Below are 24,752 nucleotides of genomic sequence, written 5' to 3' on the forward strand. Positions count from 1 at the left end.
TGGTAAAAACTCAACTCGTCGTGTTTGGAGGAAGAAGAATGCTGAGTTGCATCCCAAGAACACCATACCAAAGACAAACGCTGATTTGATAAAGATAAAGACCCTACCTAATTCACTGCCCTGAAAGTGGCGTCACAGACTGTGAAAACCTTTTTCATTTACCATGTAATAGACAATTTGCTGTGAAAGGTTTGTGTTTAGCAGTTTTTCACGTTTTCATTTGCATGGCATTCAAGCCTCTTATATTTAGTGAATAATTTGCATTATGAGGCGGCCCTAGTGTAACCAAGTGTCTTTAGAGTTTGCTGAGTTTATAAAGTAAGAAATAAACTGTACATAGACAAATTATCAGAAGCATAATACTTTACTGGCTTGTTTTTTTGAGGCACAGCACAGACTACAGAGAGATGATCATGTGTGTAGAGAAGCACTCTTTTCCATTGATTATGGAATCCCCAAAGGGACAAAATGTACTCAACACATAAACACACAAAAGTCTGTAATAATTAAGGAAAACAAGTATGCAACTCCTATTAGGCCATGTTTGTTGCTGTTGCTTCAGGAGCCAGTTTGGAATTTAGTAAAAAAAAGCTTTTAATTGCAACCCATTCTTCTGCCAATATTTATGTGAGAACTATATTGTGTTTATTTAATTTATGCACCTATAACAAGTACAAATGCTGAAATCACAAGTTAGAAAGGTTGTCTATCTACATTTGGTCATGTTGTGTACTTTATATAAACTAATCATTAAAATGGTTGGACCTGTCTCATTTTCTGCAAACTGAGGAATTGTAAGATCTATTGTAATGTGTTTATGTTCATTTGTAGATGTGCTAGCGCTTCTGCTGACCGATCTGCTGATATTCCTTCAGGAGAAGGACCAGAAGTATATCTTTGCAGCTGTTGTAAGTCTTTACCATGTTGTTTTATGCACAGCGTAGTATTTAGCCAGTATAAATTTTCCTGTGCCACTGCCAAAATTCTAATACTAACTGGTTTATTTTTTAACCACCTAAATCTAGTAGTTAGAGCACATTAATTTCAATAATGTTTGAAGTATTTAGAGACAGCATTCTGATTTAAAGAATTCTTACTTGTTTTCTTTATCCCAGGACCAGAAGTGCCCAGTTATCTCCTTACAGAAGCTGATAGTAAGAGAGGTAGCCAACGAGGAGAGAGGCATGTTCCTGATCAGTGCGTCCTCCAGTGGCCCAGAGATGTACGAGGTGCATGCAGCCTCCAAAGAAGAGCGCAATGCCTGGATGAGGCTAATCCGGGACGCTGTAGTGATGTGGGTTAAATCTATTGGTCTCTTTGTGTTTGTGTATGTTAATTGACAATCATATAGCTTCTCAACAAAATTAAAAAACACATAGCATCTTTTCATATATGAATGTGAAGTACATTTTCCTGAGTCCACCATAATTTTCAAACAATTAGAAGAACAAACACACCAATTGAAAACCTAGGTAACTTACTGCTGGACTCAGAGTAATGTGATGCTCGTTGTCATGGTAATGTGTACACTAAGCAGTACTCTACACATGCGGGTCATTTTGGATCAGATTACTTAATTAGCATCCGTGTAAATGGTGATTTTGATCAGATTGTTGACTAGAGCATATGTATAAACACCTCAATATTAATCTATAATGGAATGAATTCAGTTTTCATTCAGATTGGAGAAAATCTTTGCATGTAGCCATTAACTTCTTTGTGGTTGCTTTGGACTAATACTCTGTTATTCATGCTATTTAGGAATCTCACTCACTCCAATTAGTTTATCCAATTAGGGGCGTGGGGTGTGTGTGTGCTGGAGCCTTTTCCAGCTTTTCAATGGGCGCAAGGCACACTAACACCCTGGACGGGGCGCCAGTCCATCGCAGGGCAGACACACATACAGTGTATCACAAAAGTGAGTACACCCCTCACATTTCTGCAGATATTTAAGTATATCTTTTCATGGGACAACACTGACAAAATGACACTTTAACACAATGAAAAGTAGTCTGTGTGCAGCTTATATAACAGTGTAAATTTATTCTTCCCTCAAAATAACTCAATATACAGCCATTAATGTCTAAACCACCGGCAACAAAAGTGAGTACACCCCTTAGTGAAAGTTCCTGAAGTGTCCATATTTTGTGTGGCCACCATTATTTCCCAAAACTGCCTTAACTGTCCTGGGCATGGAGTTTACCAGAGCTTCACAGGTTGCCACTGGAATGCTTTTCCACTCCTCCATGACGACATCACGGAGCTGGCGGATATTCGAGACTTTGCGCTCCTCCACCTTCCGCTTGAGGATGCCCCAAAGATGTTCTATTGGGTTTAGGTCTGGAGACATGCTTGGCCAGTCCATCACCTTTACCCTCAGCCACTTCAATAAAGCAGTGGTCGTCTTAGAGGTGTGTTTGGGGTCATTATCATGCTGGAACACTGCCCTGCGACCCAGTTTCCGGAGGGAGGGGATCATGCTCTGCTTCAGTATTTCACAGTACATATTGGAGTTCATGTGTCCCTCAATGAAATGTAACTCCCCAACACCTGCTGCACTCATGCAGCCCCAGACCATGGCATTCCCACCACCATGCTTGACTGTAGGCATGACACACTTATCTTTGTACTCCTCACCTGATTGCCGCCACACATGCTTGAGACCATCTGAACCAAACAAATTAATCTTGGTCTCATCAGACCATAGGACATGGTTCCAGTAATCCATGTCCTTTGTTGACATGTCTTCAGCAAACTGTTTGCGGGCTTTCTTGTGTAGAGACTTCAGAAGAGGCTTCCTTCTGGGGTGACAGCCATGCAGACCAATTTGATGTAGTGTGCGGCGTATGGTCCGAGCACTGACAGGCTGACCCCCCACCTTTTCAATCTCTGCAGCAATGCTGACAGCACTCCTGCGCCTATCTTTCAAAGACAGCAGTATGATGTGACGCTGAGCACGTGCACTCAGCTTCTTTGGACGACCAACGCGAGGTCTGTTCTGAGTGGACCCTGCTCTTTTAAAACGCTGGATGATCTTGGCCACTGTGCTGCAGCTCAGTTTCAGGGTGTTGGCAATCTTCTTGTAGCCTTGGCCATCTTCATGTAGCGCAACAATTCGTCTTTTAAGATCTTCAGAGAGTTCTTTGCCATGAGGTGCCATGTTGGAACTTTCAGTGACCAGTATGAGAGAGTGTGAGAGCTGTACTACTAAATTGAACACACCTGCTCCCTATGCACACCTGAGACCTAGTAACACTAACAAATCACATGACATTTTGGAGGGAAAATGACAAGCAGTGCTCAATTTGGACATTTAGGGGTGTAGTCTCTTAGGGGTGTACTCACTTTTGTTGCCGGTGGTTTAGACATTAATGGCTGTATATTGAGTTATTTTGAGGGAAGAATAAATTTACACTGTTATATAAGCTGCACACAGACTACTTTTCATTGTGTCAAAGTGTCATTTTGTCAGTGTTGTCCCATGAAAAGATATACTTAAATATCTGCAGAAATGTGAGGGGTGTACTCACTTTTGTGATACACTGTACACACACACCCATTCACCTATAGGACAATTCAGTGTCTCCAATTACCCTGACTGCATGTTTTTGGACTGTGGGAGGAAACCGGAGCTCCCGGAGGAAACCCACGCAGACACAGGGAGAACATGCAAACTCCACAGAGAAAGGACCCAGACCGCCCCATCTGGGGATCAAACCCAGTACCTTCTTGGTGTGAGGTGACAGTGCTATTCACCGAGCCACCGTGCCGCTATTTAGGAATTTTAAAGAGCTTAAACATAATCAGCTATCACTGGCATGACTATCTTTTAAACTGACAATGTTGTAGCTTAGGAATGATTGTTAAAACATCAAAACACAAAAATCTGCTTGTGTTTTGCAGTTTGTGAACTTGACATTGTTTAAATAGTGAATGCTTAACACTGCTTAACATTTTCGGTCACTGTCCTGTGTTCTCAGTTGCCATGAGAAAGAAGACGATTCTGCAAGTGAATCCGAGGAGGAAAGAAGAGCTGTAGAGGTCAAGAACCAAAAGATACTCAAGCTACAAGGTGCAACAGTAATGTACACATTGACTAATATCATAAATAAGGCCCTACCTAATGTTTACTGGGTAATATCCACTATGAGGCGGTCCTAGCAATTCTATGGCAATTTAGTTAGCAATTGGTTAGTCAAAATGTCCAAGATGTCAAAGTGTAAAGAAGCTAAAAACACAACTCAAGTTTGGAAAACTCCCAACTAGGGATGTAACGATGCACCACAAGACAGTTAATAACCGATTCAAAAATTCTATGATTCAAATCGATTTGACATGTAAAATGAATCGATATTCACTTTAAACAGCAGAGGGCACTGGTGCTATACACCTCGCCTGGTTGACGGCACTGGCGCTATACGCCTGGTTGCCAGATTCAGGGTTTTTCAGCCAAATTTGGCTTAATTCAAAATTGTTTTGCAGAGTTTGTCCCTACCTCAGAAATAAAAGGCATTCATTATGTAGATAAATAAAAGATAAGCACAAATACAGTATTTTGTTTACTTTTTTTAAGATAAATAATAAAAGGAAACTTTACATTGACATTTTTGGCATTTAGCAGACGCCTTTATGCAAAGCAACTTACAGTACAATTACAGTATACAGTCTGAGCAATTGCGGGTTTAAGGGCCTTGCTCAAGGGCCCAACAGCAGCAACCTGGCAGTGGTGGGGCTTGAACCAGAGACCTTCTGATTACTAGTCCACTAGTTCAGTACCTTAACCACTAGGCTACAACTTTGTCATAATTTGTCTTTAATTTTAATTTTAAAAAATCGTATCGTGAATCACATCGCATCATGGGTAGAGTGTATCGTTACATCCCTACTCCCAACCAATTCTGTGGACGCAGAGAAGTCCACGTCAAAACTCAGACAAGGATTTTTGTATTTGAGACAGAGCCTCGCACTGTTGCTAGATGTTTTAGGTTTACATTCAACCCCTAAGGTAGGCTTTGCTGTGTATTGTATCGGTCATTGATTCTATAATTTAATTTATGAGTGAAATGTGGCACTTTAAAAAAAAAATCTGTTTAATCTATGTTCTTTTTGAAAACTGAGGTCCATAAAATTAAGCACGTTTTCCTGTGAATTTAGTAGGGCCCTAATGATAAAGGAAGGATGTAGAAATAGAAAATATTATTGGCTGTTACTTTATTTTCCTCATCATTAGCATAATGAAATAATAGATCCATTGTTTTTATGTATGTACTTCAACTTGCTTGGCAGAATCTCTGTTGGGTCACGATCAGCTGATCTGCTCCAGCCTCGAGGAGAAGCTCCAGATCTGTGCTGAGCTCTCAGCCATGGCCGGCCACAGAGACTCCCTACCCGAACCAAAGCTGCTGGTGCAGCCCAACACGGAGGAGCTCCCTAACGCTGCAGTCCTGCTCAATGCTGCACTTAAAGAGGGTATGTCCATGTCCACTACAGAGACCTTAAAAATGTATTTATTCATACAACCTTCAAGATGATCACTTGCAAGACATTTACATTTTAGCAGTTAGCAGTGTACTGTCTAAAAGGACTTAGGGCCTTGCTCAATGGCCCAACCGTGACAACCTGGCAGTGGTGGGGCTTGAACCAGCGACCTTTTGATTACTAGTCCAGTACTGTAACCGCTAGGCTACTGCTAGACCGCTCATTACATGTCACTACTGATGATCCATTTTTGCAAGCATTGGCATAACATTATGACCACCTTTCTAATATTTTGTTGGTCCCCCTTTTGCTCCTGTCAAGGCATGGACTCCACTAGACCCCTGCAGGTGTGCTGTGCTCGAACCATTTTTGCTTTGTGGCCGGGTGCATTATCCTGCTAAAAGAGGCCACAGCCATCAGGGAATACCGTTTCCATCCATGAAAGGGTGTACATGGTCTGCAACAATGCTTAAGTAGGTGGTACGTGTCAAAATAACATCCACATGGATGACAGGACCCAAGGTTTCCCATCAGAACATTGCCCAAAGCATCACACTGCCTCCGCCGGCTTGCCTTCTTCCCATAGTGCATCCTGGTGCCATGTGTTCCCCAGGTCACACACACCCGGCCATCCACGTGATGTAAAAGAAAATGTGATTCATGAGACCAGGCCACCTTCTTCCATTGCTCTGTGATCCAGTTCCGATGCTCACGTGCCCATTGTTGGTGCTTTCAGCAGTGGACAAGGGAACAGCCTTTGTTCCCCACGTGCATCAATGAACTTTGGCCGCCCATGACCCTGTCGCCGGTTTACCACTCTTCCTTCCTTGGACCACTTTTGATAACTACTGACCACTGCAGACAAGAGCTTTAGTTTTGGAGATGCTCTGACCCAGTCGTCTAGCCATCACTATTTGGTCCTTGTCACACTTGCTCAAATACTTATGCTCGTCCATTTTTCCTGCTTCTAACATCAACTTTGAGGATAAAATGTTCACTTGCTGCCTAATATATCCCACCCACTAACAGGTGCTGTGATGAAGAGATAATCAGTGTTATTCACTTCACCTGTCAGTGGTCATAATGTTATGCCTGGTCGGTGTATACTGATTATTTTTTCAAGGCACACTGAAAACAAATTGATGTTACAACCCCAAATAAGAAAAGGTTAGGACTAGGGATGTCCCGATCCGATCTCAAAGATCGGGATCGGGGCCGATCAAGGCATTTTTTAATTGATCGGAATCGGCTTTACTAAACCCGATCTTAATCCCGATCTTTTGTGTTACGTCAGCATGTCCGCTGTGTGGAAATACTTTATATTGAAAAGTAAAACAAGTCCAACAGTGAAGTGTAACGTCTGCAGTGTGAGCGTTTCACGAGGCGGTGGGAGCAGAGCTGCGTTCATGTGTGAGAGTGTGTGTGAGTTAAGGATCACACCGGTTTACAAAACAATGTAGTGATGCACTCGTTTAATAAAGAAATAAATTTACAGTATATTCACATATTGTCGGGAGCAGAACACTTTATTAACTTCTTCTGTTACGGTACCGAATAGCCGACAGTTGAGTCAAGCACGTTATTTCATGTTCTATGGAAGGCCTAAAGGGTCAAAACACACTCACTTCGTGTACAAACGTCCATCAAACCATTGTCACAATACAAGCACTTTAAGAACTGGCTTTCCTTCATAACAAAAGAGCCTTTCCATTTTATTTTGGTATTCAGGTTTTACTGTAATGCTTTTAAGTAACTTTTTTTTCTTATATTTAAGTTGAGCTACTACACAGATTGCTGTTCATTTTTAGTGCATCACTGCATTAAACATTTTTTTTCTTTGAATGTAAAGTTTAAAGTAAAACTGTAATGATCTCACTCATTTTGATTGATTTTGTAAAAATACAAAACATTAAGCAATAGCTTGGATGCAGCATTTTTCCCTTCAGCACTGCAGAGCTATTTAGTTGTTAAACACATACACTGGATTAATTTGAATAATTGTAATGTACTTGAAGTGTGCACTGTGTGAACAGTATTATCTAGTTCTTATCTAGACAATATCTAGAAAATACAAGTATCGGTTTGAGAATCTGTATCGGATCGGGATCAAAATTAATAATCGGGATCGATATCGGGAACAAAAAAACGTGATCGGGACATCCCTAGTTAGGACAGTATGGAAAATAAAATAACCATGTAAAAGATGTTTTGGCAGCGAGGATACCAAGTGATAAAGTGTTTCGGGTGTTATTTTGTCCCATTCTTCCTGCCATTGTGTTTTAAGATGTGCAACAATACGGGGTTGGGGTCGCATTTTCTTTTCAAAATTCTCCATACATTCTCTTGGGGACAGGTCAGGACTGCAGGCAGGCCAGTCCAGTACCTGTGCCCTCATATTCTGCAGCTATGTCTTTGTAATGTGTGTAGCATGTGGTTTTGCTTTGTCTTGTTGAAATTGAATGGAATGTCATCTTAAAGCCAACATATGTTGCTCTAATATGTAGCAGGAATTGAGGTATATTAACAAATAAAATGATGTTGACCAGACAAAACATGAAATATATTGGGTTCAAACTGTCTGCAATGTAATAAAAGTCAAATTAAATGTAAGAAACACTGCGTTTTTATTTGCATTTTTCATATTCTCAACTTTTTTGATTTAGGGTTGTGAAAAAAAATTATTTGTGTCTTTATGGATGAGTTTATGATAATGAGCTCTTTGAGGGTATTTGATTGACCAGGCACTTTTTAAAAGATTCATTACCAATCCAAGTGTGCAAAAATATACAGTGCATCCGGAAAGTATTCACAGCGCTACATTTTCCCCCACATTTTGTTATGTTACAGCCTTATTCCAAAATGGATTAAATTCATTTTTTCCCTTAAAATTACACACACACGATACCCCATGATGACAAAGTGGAAAAATTTGTTTGAAATTTTTGCAAATTTATTAAAAATAAAACACAAAAATATAATGTGTACAAAAATATTCACATCCTTTGCTTAATACTTTGTTGAAGCAACTTTGGCAGCAATTACAGCCTCAAGTTTTTAAGTATGATGCTACAAGCTTGGCACACCTATTTTTGGGCACTTTCTCCCATTCTTCTTTGCAGAACCTCTCAAGCTCCATTTTACGATCTCTCCAGAGATGTTCAATCAGGTGTTCAAGTCTGGGCTCTGGCTGGGCCACCCAAGGACATTCACAGAATTGTCCCAAAGTCACTCCTTTGTTATCTTGGCTGTGTGCTTTGGGTCGTTGTCCTGTTGGAAGATGAACCTTCACCCCAGTCTGAGGTCCAGAGTGCTCTGGAGCAGGTTATCATCAAGGATGTCTTTGTGCGGTCATCTTTCCCTCAACCCTGACTAGTCTCCCAGTTCCTACTGCCGAAAAATGGTATTAGCTAGGTGATGAGCGGTGCCTGGATTCCTCCAGACATGACTCTTGGCATTCAGGCCAAAGAGTTCAATCTTTGTTTTATCAGACATGGGAATCTTGTTTCTCATGGTTTGAGAGTCCTTCAGGTGCCTTTTGGCAAACTCCAGATGGGCTGTCATGTGCCTTTTACTGAGGAGTGGCTTCCATCTGACCACTCTACCAGGCTGTGAATACTTATGTACATGTTATATCCTTGTGTTTTATTTGTAATAAATTTAATCCATTTTGGAATAAGGCTGTAACATAACAAAATGTGGAAAAACTGAAGCGCTGTGAATACTTTCTGAATGCACTGTAAGGATTAATTAAGCTGAATCTGTTTTTTGTCTCACTTCTTTCCTCTTTCTTCTTTTTCTTCCAGCCGAAAGTCTGAAAGCAGCTTTATCGTTACACTGCACCCCGCTTTCCAGTCTATCTCCTCCCACTGCAATTTGGGAACAGAATACACCTGACGTTTCCAATGAGATACCTCCATCTGCTCCTCTTTCTATCGAAGAAGAATCCGAATCAGATGATACTGAAAGGAGCGAGAAAGGCGAGTTTAAAGAGGAAGAAAGCCTTGACCTCCAGCCTCAAAATCAGAGCTCTGCTATGGAAGATCATGACTTACACCTCAAGGTAAAGACGCATGGGTCTTTTTCTATTTACACACACACACACACACACACACACACACACCTGTAATACATTTTAGTGTCATACACACACTTACACCTGTAAGGTCCAGACTTTTATATACATTTTAGTGTCATACACATACTCACACTCACACACACACACACACACACACACACACACCTACCTGTAAGGTCCAGACTTTTATATACATTTTAGTCTCACACACACACACGCACACACACACAGACTCACTTGTAAGGTCCAGACTTTTATATACATTTAAGTGTCACACACCTGTATGGTCCAGGCTTTTATATACATTTTAGTGTTACACACATACACACACCTGTAAGGTCCAGGCATTTACATACATTTTGTGTCACACACACACCTGTAAGGTCCAGACCTTTATATACATTTTAGTGTCATACACACACACACACCTGTAAGGTCCAGACCTTTATATACATTTTAGTGTCATACACACACACACACCTGTAAGGTCCAGACCTTTATATACATTTTAGTGTCATACACACACACACACCTGTAAGGTCCAGACCTTTATATACATTTTAGTGTCATACACACACACACACCTGTAAGGTCCAGACCTTTATATACATTTTAGTGTCATACACACACACACACACCTGTAAGGTCCAGCCTTTTATATAAATTTTGTGTCACACACACACACACCTGTAAGGTTCAGACTTTTATATACATTTTAGTGTCACACACACACACACACACACAAACACACACACATATGTAAGGTCCAGGCTTTTATATACATTTTGTGTCACACACACACACACACACACACACACACACACACACCTGTAAGGTTCAGACTTTTATATACATTTTAGTGTCACACACACACACACACACACACACATACACACACACACACACACACACACACACCTGTAAGGTCCAGACTTTTATATACATTTTAGTGTCACACACACACACACACACACAAACACACACACATATGTAAGGTCCAGGCTTTTATATACATTTTAGTGTCACACACACACACACACACACAAACACACACACATATGTAAGGTCCAGGCTTTTATATACATTTTGTGTCACACACACACACACACACACACACACACACCTGTAAGGTTCAGACTTTTATATACATTTTAGTGTCATACACACACACACACACACACATACACACACACACACCTGTAAGGTCCAGACTTTTATATACATTTTAGTGTTACACACATACACACACCTGTAAGGTCCAGACTTTTATATACATTTTGTGTCACACACACACACCTGTAAGGTCCAGACTTTTATATACATTTTAGTGTTACACACATACACACACCTGTAAGGTCCAGACTTTTATATACATTTTAGTGTTACACACATACACACACCTGTAAGGTCCAGCCTTTTATATACATTTTGTGTCACACACACACACACACACACACACACCTGTAAGGTTCAGACTTTTATATACATTTTAGTGTCACACACACACACACACACACACACACACACACACACACACACACACATCTGTAAGGTCCAGGCTTTTATATACATTGTTGTGTCACACACACACACACACACACACACACACACATACCTGTAAGGTCCAGACCTTTATATACATTTTAGTGTCACACACACACACACACACACATGTAAGGTCCAGACTTTTGTATACATATTAGTGTCATACACACACACACACACACACACACACACACACACACACACACACACCTACACCTACACCTGTAAGGTCCAGACCTTTATATACATTTTAGTGTCATACACACACACACACACCTGTAAGGTCCAAACTTTTATATACATTTTAGTGTCATACACACACATACACACACCTGTAAGGTCCAGACCTTTATATACATTTTAGTGTCATACACACACACACACACACACCTGTAAGGTCCAGACTTTTATATACATTTTAGTGTCACACACACATACACACACCTGTAAGATCGAGACTTTTATATAAATTTTAGTGTCACACACACATACACACACCTGTAAGATCGAGACTTTTATATACATTTTAGTGTCACACACACATACACACACCTGTAAGGTCGAGACTTTTATATACATTTTAGTGTCACACACACATACACACACCTGTAAGATCGAGACTTTTATATACATTTTAGTGTCACACTCACATACACACACCTGTAAGGTCGAGACTTTTATATACATTTTAGTGTCATACACGCACACACACACACACACACACCTGTAAGGTCCAGACTTTTATATACATTTTAGTGTCACACACACATACACACACCTGTAAGATCGAGACTTTTATATACATTTTAGTGTCACACACACATACACACACCTGTAAGGTCGAGACTTTTATATACATTTTAGTGTCATACACGCACACACACACACACACACACACACATACACACACCTGTAAGGTTGAGACTTTTATATACATTTTAGTGTCATACACGCACACACACACGCACACACACACACCTGTAAGGTCGAGACTTTTATATACATTTTAGTGTCACACACACATACACACACCTGTAAGGTCGAGACTTTTATATACATTTTAGTGTCATACACGCACACACACACACACACACACACACACACACACACACACACACATACATACACACACCTGTAAGGTTGAGACTTTTATATACATTTTAGTGTCATACACGCACACACACACGCGCACACACACACACCTGTAAGGTCCAGACTTTTATATACATTTTAGTGTTATACACACACACACACACACACACACACACACACACACACCACACGTGTAAGGTCCAGACTTTTATATGCGTACAGTTGTAAACTTAAGGTTTATCACAACATCTGTCTGCCACACATCTCTGTTGCTGGGTTTAGAACCAATAAAATTAAATCATAAAATTCATTCTGTTTTATCACTGCTTTCTCCTGGTCAGAGTTGGTTTGAGTCATTCACTCGGATAGGTCTCTAGTCCATAATAAGAAACACACACACACTTCACCCGACTGCACCCAGAGGAAACCCACGCAGACACAGGGACGGCATGCAAACTCCATACAGTTCAAGAGAATTTAAGAGAGGCTTTATTGTCATTTCAGCTATATACAAGTACATATTGAGACAAAACAACGTGCAAGACAATACAATATACACAGTGCAGATAAAAAACAGTACAATAAATACAAAAGACATTTCTAATCTAAAAGTAACTGAGGGAGTGTAGTGTTGGCCAGTACATGGTACTGAGTAAATTATAGGTGAGGTAAAAACATATTCTCATGTACAGTAAGCAGGTTTTTATAGCAGCAGAGATATACACTGACAAGACATAACATTATGACCACTGACAAGTAAAGTAAATAACACTGATTATCTCTTCATCACGGCACCTGTTAGTGGGTGAGATATATTAGGCAGCAAGGGAACAGTTTATCCTCAAAGTTGATGTGTTAGAAGCAGGAAAAATGGGCAAGCGTAAGGATTTGGGTGAGTTTGACAAAGGCCAAATTGTGATGACTAGACGACTGGGTCAGAGCATCTCCAAAAACTGCAGCTCTTTTGGGTTGGTTAGTATTTATCAAAAGTGGTCCATGGAAGGCTCATTGATGCACGTGGGGTGCGAAGGCTGGCCCGTGTGGTCCAATCCAACAGACGAGCTACTGTAGCTCAAATTGTTAATGCTGAAGTTAATGCTGGTTCAGAAAAGGGGGACCAACACAATATTAGGAAGGTGGTCATAATGTTATGCCTGATCAGTGTAAAAAGAGTAAGGTGCAATATTGTGCAGAGATGCAAGTAATATAGTCACTAAGTAGTTTAATAAGGGTAATAAAAACTGGTAAAAAAGGTAAATAGAAAAGTCTGCATCTGTCTATACAGAAAGGATCGACCCCAAGCTTTTCTTGCTGTGAAGCGACAACACTACCCACTGGCCACCATGCCACCCCCATTAATAAACTGTTGTTGAATAAAATATATACTACCAGTCGAAAAAATTTACATTCATGTCTTGTATAAGAGGGTTTTTATCCTTTAAATAATAGTGGAGAAATCAACACGATAAAATAAACAAAGTGATGAACAATTCAGAAACTTCTTCCCACATCTGCTTAGCACATGTTGGCTTGTTTATCTTCCCTTAGTCTGGTAAAACTCACTTCCCGTCAAATGGGTGTGTCTAAACTTTTGTCTGGTAGCGTATGTGCGCATTAAAATTAAATGACGAAACATGTTGTTGGTCCACAGGCTGCTTCTCTTTAAACCAGAAGCTACATCCATAAAGGCATACTACCTACATATGTGCCTTTGGGGGTGTGCTTTTTTGGCATACTTTTAATAGTACAGTATGAGGTTTGAAACACTGTGTATGTGTTATGTAAATGAGTACTGTAAACAGAAGTTTGTCTTCCACTGCTGGATGATCCCTGATTGCAGTCGAAGTGGGTATATTGCTGCTCATGCCTCGTCCGATTCGTGCGCAGCCCTTAGCGGAACCCTTCTATCTGCCAATCAGGGTCCTTACACAGCGTTTGAAGTAGGGCTGCCGCGATTGGTCGACCTAGTTGAGCATCGACGTCAATATTTTAAGTCGATGCATCGTTTTTAAAACTATGTATATTCATATAACCGTTCATATGATTTCCCTTAGCACTACTTGCTGTGTGCATGACCTAAGTCGTATTTGGTCCAGTCACTGGTTGGCGGCATTAAGCGCAGTCTTAAAAAATGGCCGAAGTTTTCCAAGACCCAAATCATCAAAAGTTTGGGAATACTTAAAACTGGCACAAAATAAAAAGGTGGTTTGTACACTGTGCAAAGCTTTGATGGTACCACTAGAGCGATGTTGCACGTCTATATTGTTTCATTAAGCTTCTTAATCACGGATATCTTGGAATACCGTATTTCCTAACGAGTTCAGTTAGGGTGCATGAGATGCGGCAAAACTTTTAATTCTATATTGATTCATTAGGCTTCTTAATCGCAGAGATCTTGGAATACCGTATTTCTTAGCGAGTTCAGTCAGACCGTCGTGCACTTTGCTGTGTTGGGCTTGTGATTTTTCCCGTCCTAGCAGAACTGTTTCGAACCGAAGAGTTCAGAATCTCGGCACTGATTTGCAAGCGGTAGGGATGTAACGATACACTCTTCCCACGATGCGATGCGATTCAAAAATTTTTTGAATTAAGCCCAATTTGGCTGAAACACCCCGAATCTGTCAACCAGACATATAGCGCCAGTGATGTCAACCAGGCGAGGTATAAAGCACCAGTTCTCTCTGCTGTTTAAAGTAAATATCGATTCATTGTACATGTCAAATCAATTTGAATCATGGAATTTTTGAATCGGTTATTAACTGTCTTGTGGTGAATCATTACATCCCTAGCTAGCGGAATATCCCGCTGCGCCACCTGGGCGCCCAAAACAAAACCATTTAATCGTGAAGATATGGCCCTCAAAATGATTTGATAGTTGTTCTAGTTTTACTTGTATAAAGGTAATCACGGTTGAGAAGTAATGGTTTGTGAAAACTTTAACTGAATACAGAAATTAATTTTAAGGTTTGGGTAATGAAATAGATACGTTTTTATATGTAGCAAATTGTAGCATAGGTTGAAGGGTAGAAACTTTCAGTAGGTACACAGTCTGACTGCTGGATGTACGGTTATTAGCCTCACACAGCAGCATAAATAATTTAGCTCTCTCTGCTAACAGCACATGTTAGGCTTAATATTATTAAACATTGATGAGCTCAAAATAAGAAGAGAGTGCATTTTATTACCTCCAGGGCCTGCTTTCATTAAAAATGAAGAGTGATAATTAGGCCTTATTTCCTTCAGTCTTTTCTTTTTTTCTGCTACCACAGGCAGCTCTTATAATCCACTGCTGTATATTACTCTGATAGCACATGCTGACCCATGCAAAGGTGGAAAGAACATTCCTTTATTTAATGTGAGCTTTTTCCACCATGTCTGCAATTTTAGAATTAATATTGTAGAGGTAGGTGGTGCTCTTCTGCTGCTCCTGCCGGATGTGACGAGTCTGGAGTAATTGCACCAAGAATGACAAGAACTCACTACAGACTTTATTGAAGACTAGACCGAATAACAACTTTATTATTATTTATTTATTTATTTACAGCCAGTTAAAACTTCTAGTTCATTTAATTCTGTGTTTGTATGATTTGTGTAAATCCTATTTATTTATTAAGTATCCTCCAGACCACCCAAGAAGGATGGGCCCTGCTGAGTCTGGTTCCTCTCAAGGTTTCTTCCTGTAATTTTCAGGGAGTTTTTCCTTGCCACAGTCGCCCTCGGCTTGCTCAACAGGGGGTTTGTATCTGTTGGTCCTGGATTTTGTGAAGTTGCTTTGAGACAATGTCTATTGTAAAAAGCGCTATATAAATAAATTTGACTTGACTTGACTCTTCTGAGAATTGTCAGCTTTAAACAAAGCCGTAACAATGATGAACCAACTGCTTACTAGGTTAATCTAATTACTTTTGTTTGTAGTTATGGTCTAATGCTAGGGTTAGGGTATATATATATACACGAATCAGCCATAACATTAAAACCACCTCCTTGTTTCTACACTCACTGTCCATCTTATCACTTACCATATAGAACACTTTGAAGTTCTACAATTACTGACTGCAGTGCATCTGTTTCTCTACATACATTTTTAGCCTGCTTTCACCCTGTTCTTCAATGGTCAGGACCCCCACAGGACCACCACAGAGTAGGTACTATATAGGTGGTGGATCAATCTCAGCACTGCAGTGACACTAACATGGTGGTGGTGTGTTAGTGTGTGTTGTGCTGGTATGAGTGGATCAGACACAGCAGCGCTGCTAGAGTTTTTAAATACAGTGTCCACTCACTGTCCACTCTATTAGACACTCCAACCTAGTTGGTCCACCTTGTAGATGTAAAGTCAGAGACGATCGCTCATCTATTGCTGCTGTTTGAGTTGGTCATCTTCTAGACCTTCATCCGTGGTCACAGGACGCTGCCCACGGGGCGCTGTTGGCTGGATATATTTTTGGTTGGTGGACAATTCTCTGTCCAGCAGTGACAGTGAGGTGTTTAAAAACTCCAGCAGCACTGCTGTGTCTGATCCACTCATACCAGCACAACACACACTAACACACCACCACCATGTCAGTGTCACTGCAGTGCTGAGAATGACTCACGACCCAAATTATACCTGTTCTGTAGTCGTCCTGGGAGAGTCCTGACCATTGAAGAACAGCATGAGAGGGGCCAACAAAGCATGCAGAGAAACAGATAGACTACAGTCAGTAATTGTAGAACTACAAAGTGCTTCTATATGGTAAGTAAAACAGGGCTGATAAAACAGGTTAAAAAAACGATGGGAACAATGTATATACACAAGATGCCGCATAGGACACAAAACTGACCCATACACACACCTGTTATAAGGAGACTTGCAGTGGCCAAATGAACAGATTACAAAAGCAACATGCCAGGAAAACACCAGATGGCACTGCAGAGTACAGATACAAAAGAAAATCTGTATCAAACGTTCAAGTGAACCGTTCTGTAAGCACAGATCCAGTCTGAGGGACCCTAAGCAAGATCCTAAATAGGGTTTCCTTACTCATTTGTATTATCATTTTATTATATTATTATTAATATTTTATGATTTTTTGTATGGTAACATCAGCCATGAGCTTGATCTAGTCTGTTCTCACCCTAATAGGTTTTCAAACCCACCTTGCTTTAATCCAGATGTTCTCACTTTTCTCAGTACATTCTATTTAAAAGAGCACATCTGTCGTCTTGCTAGCTGACTTTACAATTATTGTTGAATCAGATTGTACAGATTGTATATAAAATAATAATAAATTAGTGTAAAACGCCACATGAGGGCTCTCTTACCACACCAAGACTGGTGTAGTTGCCTACATGGCCTGAGGAAAATATTCACTGTCTGTTTTTCCCCAAATACTTTCAATTATATGAAGTAGATCAAGTTTCATTCTGTTCTACAGATGTCGGGCATAATACAAATAGTTGGCGCCGGTACCGGTAAAATGTTTAACATTCTTTTTAAATAAAAAAAAAATCAAATTTAATTTGTTTTAATTATTTTGGTGCTCAGGATTCTATCCTTTTGGTACCCCTCCTAATTCTTAAGTTTCAGCCACACAGCCACAGGTGTTTTAACTGCACTCATTACTCACTAGGTGTATACAATTAATTCTGTAGCTTAAATTACAACAATCAGCCATAACATTAAAACCACTTCCTTGTTTCTACACTTACTGTCCATTTTATCAGCTCCACTTACCATGTAGGAGCACTTTGTATTTCTACAATTACCAAAGCAGAAGAAGGTGGCCTGGTCTGATGAATCACGTTTTCTTTTACATCACGTTGATGGCTGGGTGCGTGTACGTCGCTTACCTGGGGAACACATGGCACCAGGATGCACTATGAGAAGAAGGCAAGCCGACGGAGGCAGTGTGATGCTTTGGGCAATGTTCTGCTGGGAAACCTTGGGTCCTGCCATCCATGTGGATGTTACTTTTACACGTCCCACCTACATCTTTCATGGAAACGATATTCCCTGATGGCTGTGGCCTCTTTCAGCAGGATAATGCGCCCTACCACAAAAATGGTTCAGGAATGGTTTGAGGAGCACAACATCGAGTTTGAGGTGTTGACTTGGCCTCCAAATTCCCCAGATCTCAATCCAATCGAGCATCTGTAGGATGTGTTGGACAAACAAGTCCGATCCATGGAGGCCCCACCTCACAACTTACAGGAGTTAAAGGATCTGCTGCTGACATCTTGGTGCCGGATACCACAGCACACCTTCAGGGGTCTAGTGGAGTCTATGCCTTGACAGGTCAGGGCTGTTTTGACAGCTAAAGGGGGACCAACACAATATTAGGAAGGTGGTCATAATGTTATGCCTTATCGGTGTATAGTGCCCCATATAATGTTTGAGACTTTTTTTGAGAAGATTTTATTACATTTATGTTATTACATTATGTTCAGTTGTCACATTACATGTAGTTATTACACTATGAGTTGCTACAAGGTGTTTAAAACTCTTAATAACACTGTTGCACCTGCTGCAGTTATACAAGTACAACACACACTTCCTACGTGGACCAGCTCATGGACAGCTGCCATCATGTTAAGAGTCGTGTGTTTCTGGGCGGCCTGATTTGGCCGGCAGATTGTGCACAGTGGCTTAGTAGCATGTTTGTGTGTCAGCCTCTCGGTTAGCAATTACCTGTGCCATCTGGCCCTCTGCGCTGCCTAATTTGCGTGACAGTCACATGAGCCCCATGGGCATTTACTCGCTACAGGTGGAAAGTTTCCTATATGTCACAGCTTCTCTGTGTCTTATTTGCCAGCTCATTCGGTGGCACACTTGCATTTCTCTAAGGCTATGGTGCCAGACCACTCGGTCTAGTTCGGTTTTCCTTTTGTTTTTGTTTGTTTTTGTTTTCTGTGAACTTACCCTGGTGTCATGGTGTGTTGAGCCTTACAAGGAATCCACCATGAGAGCGGATTGCCTCAGATGTGCTGTGATGATTTTTTTTTTGTTGTGAACAACTAGAGTAGCCTGTCATATTGTGACATCTGTTTCTCAGTTCTGCTTCTGCACTGTCCTTGTTCTATTCAGTTTCTCTGTTGCTGGTTGCGAAAGTGTGCATGGTTTTTGTTTGTTGCTACACTGATCAGCCATAACATTAAAACCACCTCCTTGTTTCTACACTCACTGTCCATTTTATCAGCTTCACTTACCATATAGAAGCACTTTGTAGCTCTACAATTACTTACTGTAGTTCATCTGTTTCTCTGCATGCTTCGTTAGCCCCCTTTCACCCTGTTCTTCAATGGTCAGGACTCTTCCAGGACCACCACAGAGTAGGTATTATTTGGGTGGTGGGTCATTCTCAGCACTGCAGTAACACTGACATGGTGGTGGTGTGTTAGTGTGTGTTGTGCTAATATGAGTGGATCAGACACAGCAGTGCTGCTGGAGTTTTTAAACACCTCACTGTCACTGGTGGATGGAGAATAGTCCACCAACCAAAAAATATCCAGCCAACAGGGCCCGTGGGCAGCGTCCTGTGACCACTGATGAAGGTCTAGAAGATGACCAACTCAAACAGCAGCAATAGATGAGCGATCGTCTCTGACTTTACATCTACAAGGTGGACCAACTAGTTAGGAGTGACTAAAAGAGTGGACAGTGAGTGGACACGGTATTGAAAAACTCCAGCAGCGCTGCTGTGTCTGATCCACTCATACCAGCACAACACACACTAACACACCACCACCATGTCATTGTCACTGCAGTGCTCAGAATGATCCACCACCCAGAAAATACCTGCTCTGTGGTGGTCCTGTGGGGGTCCTGACCATTAAAGAACAGGGTGAAAGCAGGCTAAAAAAGTATGTAGAGAAACATATGGACTACAGTCAGTAATTGTAGAATTACAAAGTGCTTCCATATGGTAAGTGGAGCTGATAAAATGGACAGTACCTTAAATATTTGCAAATGGGTTCTATTTTTATCTTATAGGTGGGTGTGTGGCCTCTAGCCCCGTCACACACTACTACTGTGTTATTACCATTCGTGTCATTTAAGGTGCTGACAGAATAATGATGTGTTTCTATGCCAAGTTTGCTTGTTTGTTTGTTTTTTTAAACCAGAAAGCCCTTAACAGATCATCATTTAAACCCAGCATGATAAAGCCTTTATTTATCTGTAACAAAATGCTCGGATTGGCTTTTGTTCGCTCACTCGTTTTGTTTGTGTTTTTGTGCAGGTGTGTCAGGGTGTCCAGAGTTTGACTCAGCTGCTTTACAGTCTGCAGGTGAGCTCATCTTACTGTCCCAATTACAACCAAACACACACACACACACACACACACACAGAGGAAAACAGTAAAAATCCCATTTGATGTTTTGTTAAACGAAAAAAATTTGATTTGAACCAGAGTTGAAGAACCAGAGTTCTTTTGGTTGAAAAGTGCTAAGTCTGGGTAGGATAAAGCCAGAAACCACTGTTAAATATGCATGACCTTTGAGCTCCCAGACAACTTTGCATTAGAAACCATCACACTACTGTGATAAATATAGCCACATGGGCTTCGGAGTACTTCAGAAAACCTTTGACACAACACAGCCCGTCGCTCCATCAAGTGCTAGATGTGTTTATATGTACACCGATCAGGAATAACATTATGACCACCTCCTTGTTTCTACACCCACTGTCCATTTTATCAGCTCCACGTATCATACAGGAGCACTTTGTAGTTCTAGAATTACTGACTGTAGTCCATCTGTTTCTCTACATACTTTATTAGCCTGCTTTCACCCTGTTCTTCAATGGTCAGGACCCCCACAGGACAACTACAGAGCACTGGACTGAGAATAGCGCCCCGTGAGCAGCGTCCTGTGACCACGGATGAAAGTCTAGAAGATGACCAACTCAAACAGCAGCAATAGATGAGCGACCGTCTCTGACTTTACATCTACAAGGTGGACCAAGTAGGTAGGAGTGTCTAATAGAGCGGACAGTGAGTGGACACGGTATTTAAAAACTCCAGCAGCGCTGCTGTGTCTGATCCACTCATACCAGCACAACACACACTAACACACCACCACCATGTCATTGTCACTGCAGTGCTGAGAATGATCCACCACCCAAATAATACCTACTCTGTAGTGGTCCTGTGGGGGTCCTGACCATTAAAGAACAGCGTGAAAGCAGGCTAAAAAAGTATGTATATAAACAAATGGACTACAGTCAGTAATTGTAGAAATACAAAGTGTGTCTATATGGTAAGTGGAGCTGATAAAATTGACATTGTATGTAGAAACAAGGAGGTGGTCATAATGTTATGCCTGATTGGTGTGCAAACTACAGTGAAGTTAATAAATGAATACATTGGAAATACTTTTAACAGGCCCTGGTCACCATCCAGGATAGCAGCTATGAGGTGCGTCGACTACTCCTTCTCCTTCTGTCGAACTCCGCCCACCCACGGATCTCCCAGGGTTCCTTACAGGAGCAGGAGCGGCAGCGCGAAGCGGAGCGTAGGCGGCAGGAGCTGGCCCGGGTGGCTCGGGACCGGCAGCGGTGGGCACGCGAATGCCAGGCTCGCCAGCTGTCCTACGAGGAACGCGAAAGCCAGCTGGCACACCGAGAGCAAAGGTGCCAGGAGGAGGCACAGCGGCTTCAGTGCCAGCGCGAGGAGTTAGACGAGCAGCTGCAGGAGTACCAGCAGAGTCTGGAAAGGCTTAGGGAGGGCCAGAGGAGTGTAGAGAAAGAGAGGGAGAAGCTGGAGGCGCAGCAGAGGATGATCGAGAGATTGAGGCACGTGCGCCAACGCAGCCTGCCCACCATCGGCTTGAAGCTGGATGGGCACCAGGGGTCATGGGCTGACGTAAAGGTACGTTTGGTTGGAATTAAGTGTGTCTTGCTTTTTGGACTTTCTCTTTAAATATGTGAAGCAGAAGCAAACACAAATTAGCTTCTTGCTTTCAGCCCTAATAAAATAAAATTGAAAGTCACAAAATAGATCATGTGATTTCTTACAATTAATCAGGGTGAAGCACCAGCACATTAGTACCAGATTACTAATGTACAGAAATCCCCAAAATTGGCCTATCTGCTTCAATGCAGGTGTTGGATGACCGTTCCTCATTCGTTAAACTGCTCCACATGTGATCATTTATTTTAGCGACTCCTCGTTTCTGTTAGACATCGCTTTTATACTAATAAATTATTTAAATGCTGTGCCAGAACTAAAAAGTAAACTTTAAGCCAATTTCTACCAAGGGTGCCAGTATTTATAAAGCTGTTTCGAAGATGTTTACCATACACTATATCAAGGTTTCCAGGGGGGAACGCGAGTACTTGGCGGGGGCGGGTGTGGCACTTTGAGATTATTATTATGAACCGGTGGCGCCAGGCATCCGCGAATGAGCCGTGGTTCACTAAGGGGAGGGATGTGTGGCAAAAGCCATGCTTGGTATCCGTGCTTGAGCCGTGCCTCATCCAGGGGAGGGGGGCGTGGTGGAAGCAGCATTTGGCATATGCGTTAGTGCCGTGCTTCATTGAGGGGAGGGGCGCACGGCAGAAGCGGCGCTTGGTACATGCGACCGAGTGCTGTTCCCCCAAGGGGAGGGGGGCGTGGTGCGAGGGGGCGCAACTCGTACTTGGCACACGAAGGGGGGCGCATACCTAAAAGGTTTGAAAACCCCTGCACTATATGAACGACACTTTTGTGTACGGAGAGACACACCCTGATTCGCACTTTTTTCCCCACCTCTGTGCAGGCACCATCAATCAGCCAGCAGAGGTCATAGTTGCATCAGTTATGAAAGGCCAATCGTAGTTCATGGGGCTGCTCAGCCCAGCCGGCAGGCAAAGCTGAGACTCGATACGATGTATTCGAGATCCCAGCTCTGGTGTTCAGCGTGTGTTTTTACTCCTGTGCTACATGACCGGCCATACAAATGCTCTGTTGGCTGAATGGCGACAAACAGGATCACATAAAGGTCACTACTTGAATAACATGTGCTTTTGAAATGGGATGTCCAACAAGCTCATGGTCAGGTGACCAAATACATTTGGCCATATAGTCTATATGTACGTAGTTCAGTAAAATAAAGTCCTCAAATAAAAATGTAAACTGTGTTCCCAAATGCATCCCATATACTGAATAGAATATAGAAACTTTAATCACACTGGTGTTGGTTTGCTAACTTCATGTATTTTATATACTGTTATTAATATGCTTTTGAGAGACAGACTGATTTTTTTTCTGATGGATATTCCTTTAAATCCTCTTATGTGTAGGCGTGTACAGAAAAAGTGAGTGTAATGCCTTACAACAGCATGGGTCCGTTCCAAGGTGTATTCATGTTCTAAGCCCAGGGTTCTGGGACAGGCTCCAAATCCGCTGCAACCCTGACTAGCATAAAACACAGTCACAGTCGCCGAAGATAAAGGAAGGCATGAATGAAAGGGCCATATCTTTTTTTTTTTTTTCTTCTTTTTTTTTTTATATTATATTGCCTGTTCCAAGAAGCGGCAGGTCATAAAAGGTTTTCCACTCAGCATGGGCCCTCAGATGCAGTTGGCGCCTGTCTTGTAAATGAAGAAATTCCATTTCTGCACTTTTCCCTCTCTATCGCTTCCTCTCACTGTTGCCAAAACATCCCACTAGTGATGTTAAAGGACGTCTCTTCTTCACTATCTCTCGTCCTACTTTGAAGTCGGGATGAAGCTGTCTCTGATCTATTCAGAGTGGATGAGTTCATAGCTCAGCTTTATTCATGTTTCTGTTTGTTTTAAAATTGTCAAGATCAAGTACTGAAGCTTTGGCTTTAAGGCTAAAATTAGTTTGGCTTTTACATATTTCTTGTTTCATCCATTTATTTATTAAACCAATGACCCATCATTCCTATTTTTTTGCATGATCAGATAATAGGAGCTTGCAGAGAATCAGATATGTTACTGTCAGGATGTAATTATTAAATCAGTATTAAACACACACCACTAATTAAGGCGCTCTCTACATAGACAGCATTTGACATCATTCTTTTTTTCCCCCAATTTCCCCCCCCTAATCTAGTCATGTCCAATTACCTCATGTCCTCTATACTGATTCGACCCTTCACCGCTGACTGAGGATGCCTCTCAACTGACATACGACCCCTCCGGCACGTACAGTCAGTACAGACTGCATTTTTCACCTGCGCGAGTCGAGTTCATACATTTGACGGGCACTGTGTATGGAGGGCCACACCCCCATCAGCATTATTCCTCAGCCCTGTGCAGGCGCCATCAGTCAGCCGCAGGGGCCGCAGTTGCACCAGTTATGAGGACCTATGATCTGACTTTCTTACCCTCTAACCCTGAACAACAGCCAATCGTTGTTCATACTCATACTGCCGCCCAGCCCAGTCGGAAAGGCAGAGCTGAGATTCGATACGATGTATTCGAAACCCCAACTCTGGTGCGCTAGCGTACTTTACCGCTGCGCCACCTGAGCGGCTACCATTTTACATCATTCTACACACGCCCCCGAGAAGGAGGCGGTTCGAAATCCCAGATGTCTTATGCCTAGTTCACGCTACACGATTTTTGCCCCGATTT

At 41.7% G+C, this 24,752-nt stretch overlaps 1 protein-coding gene across 1 annotated transcript in view; it reads left to right on the forward strand.

Moving 5' to 3' along the window:
- The window catches only part of arhgef28a (Rho guanine nucleotide exchange factor (GEF) 28a), a 135,514-nt gene that overhangs the window by 91,903 nt on the left and 18,859 nt on the right, over nucleotides 1–24,752 (forward strand). The window contains exons 22-28 of the mRNA XM_062989040.1: nucleotides 832–908; nucleotides 1,116–1,294; nucleotides 3,981–4,072; nucleotides 5,287–5,469; nucleotides 9,282–9,538; nucleotides 20,410–20,457; nucleotides 21,553–22,038. Of these exons, the coding sequence (XP_062845110.1) occupies nucleotides 832–908; nucleotides 1,116–1,294; nucleotides 3,981–4,072; nucleotides 5,287–5,469; nucleotides 9,282–9,538; nucleotides 20,410–20,457; nucleotides 21,553–22,038 (1,322 nt within the window). The remainder of the gene's footprint in view (nucleotides 1–831; nucleotides 909–1,115; nucleotides 1,295–3,980; nucleotides 4,073–5,286; nucleotides 5,470–9,281; nucleotides 9,539–20,409; nucleotides 20,458–21,552; nucleotides 22,039–24,752) is intronic.

The sequence above is a fragment of the Trichomycterus rosablanca genome, chromosome 26, assembly GCF_030014385.1.
Source record: "Trichomycterus rosablanca isolate fTriRos1 chromosome 26, fTriRos1.hap1, whole genome shotgun sequence".
NCBI classification, from domain to species: Eukaryota; Metazoa; Chordata; class Actinopteri; order Siluriformes; family Trichomycteridae; genus Trichomycterus; species Trichomycterus rosablanca.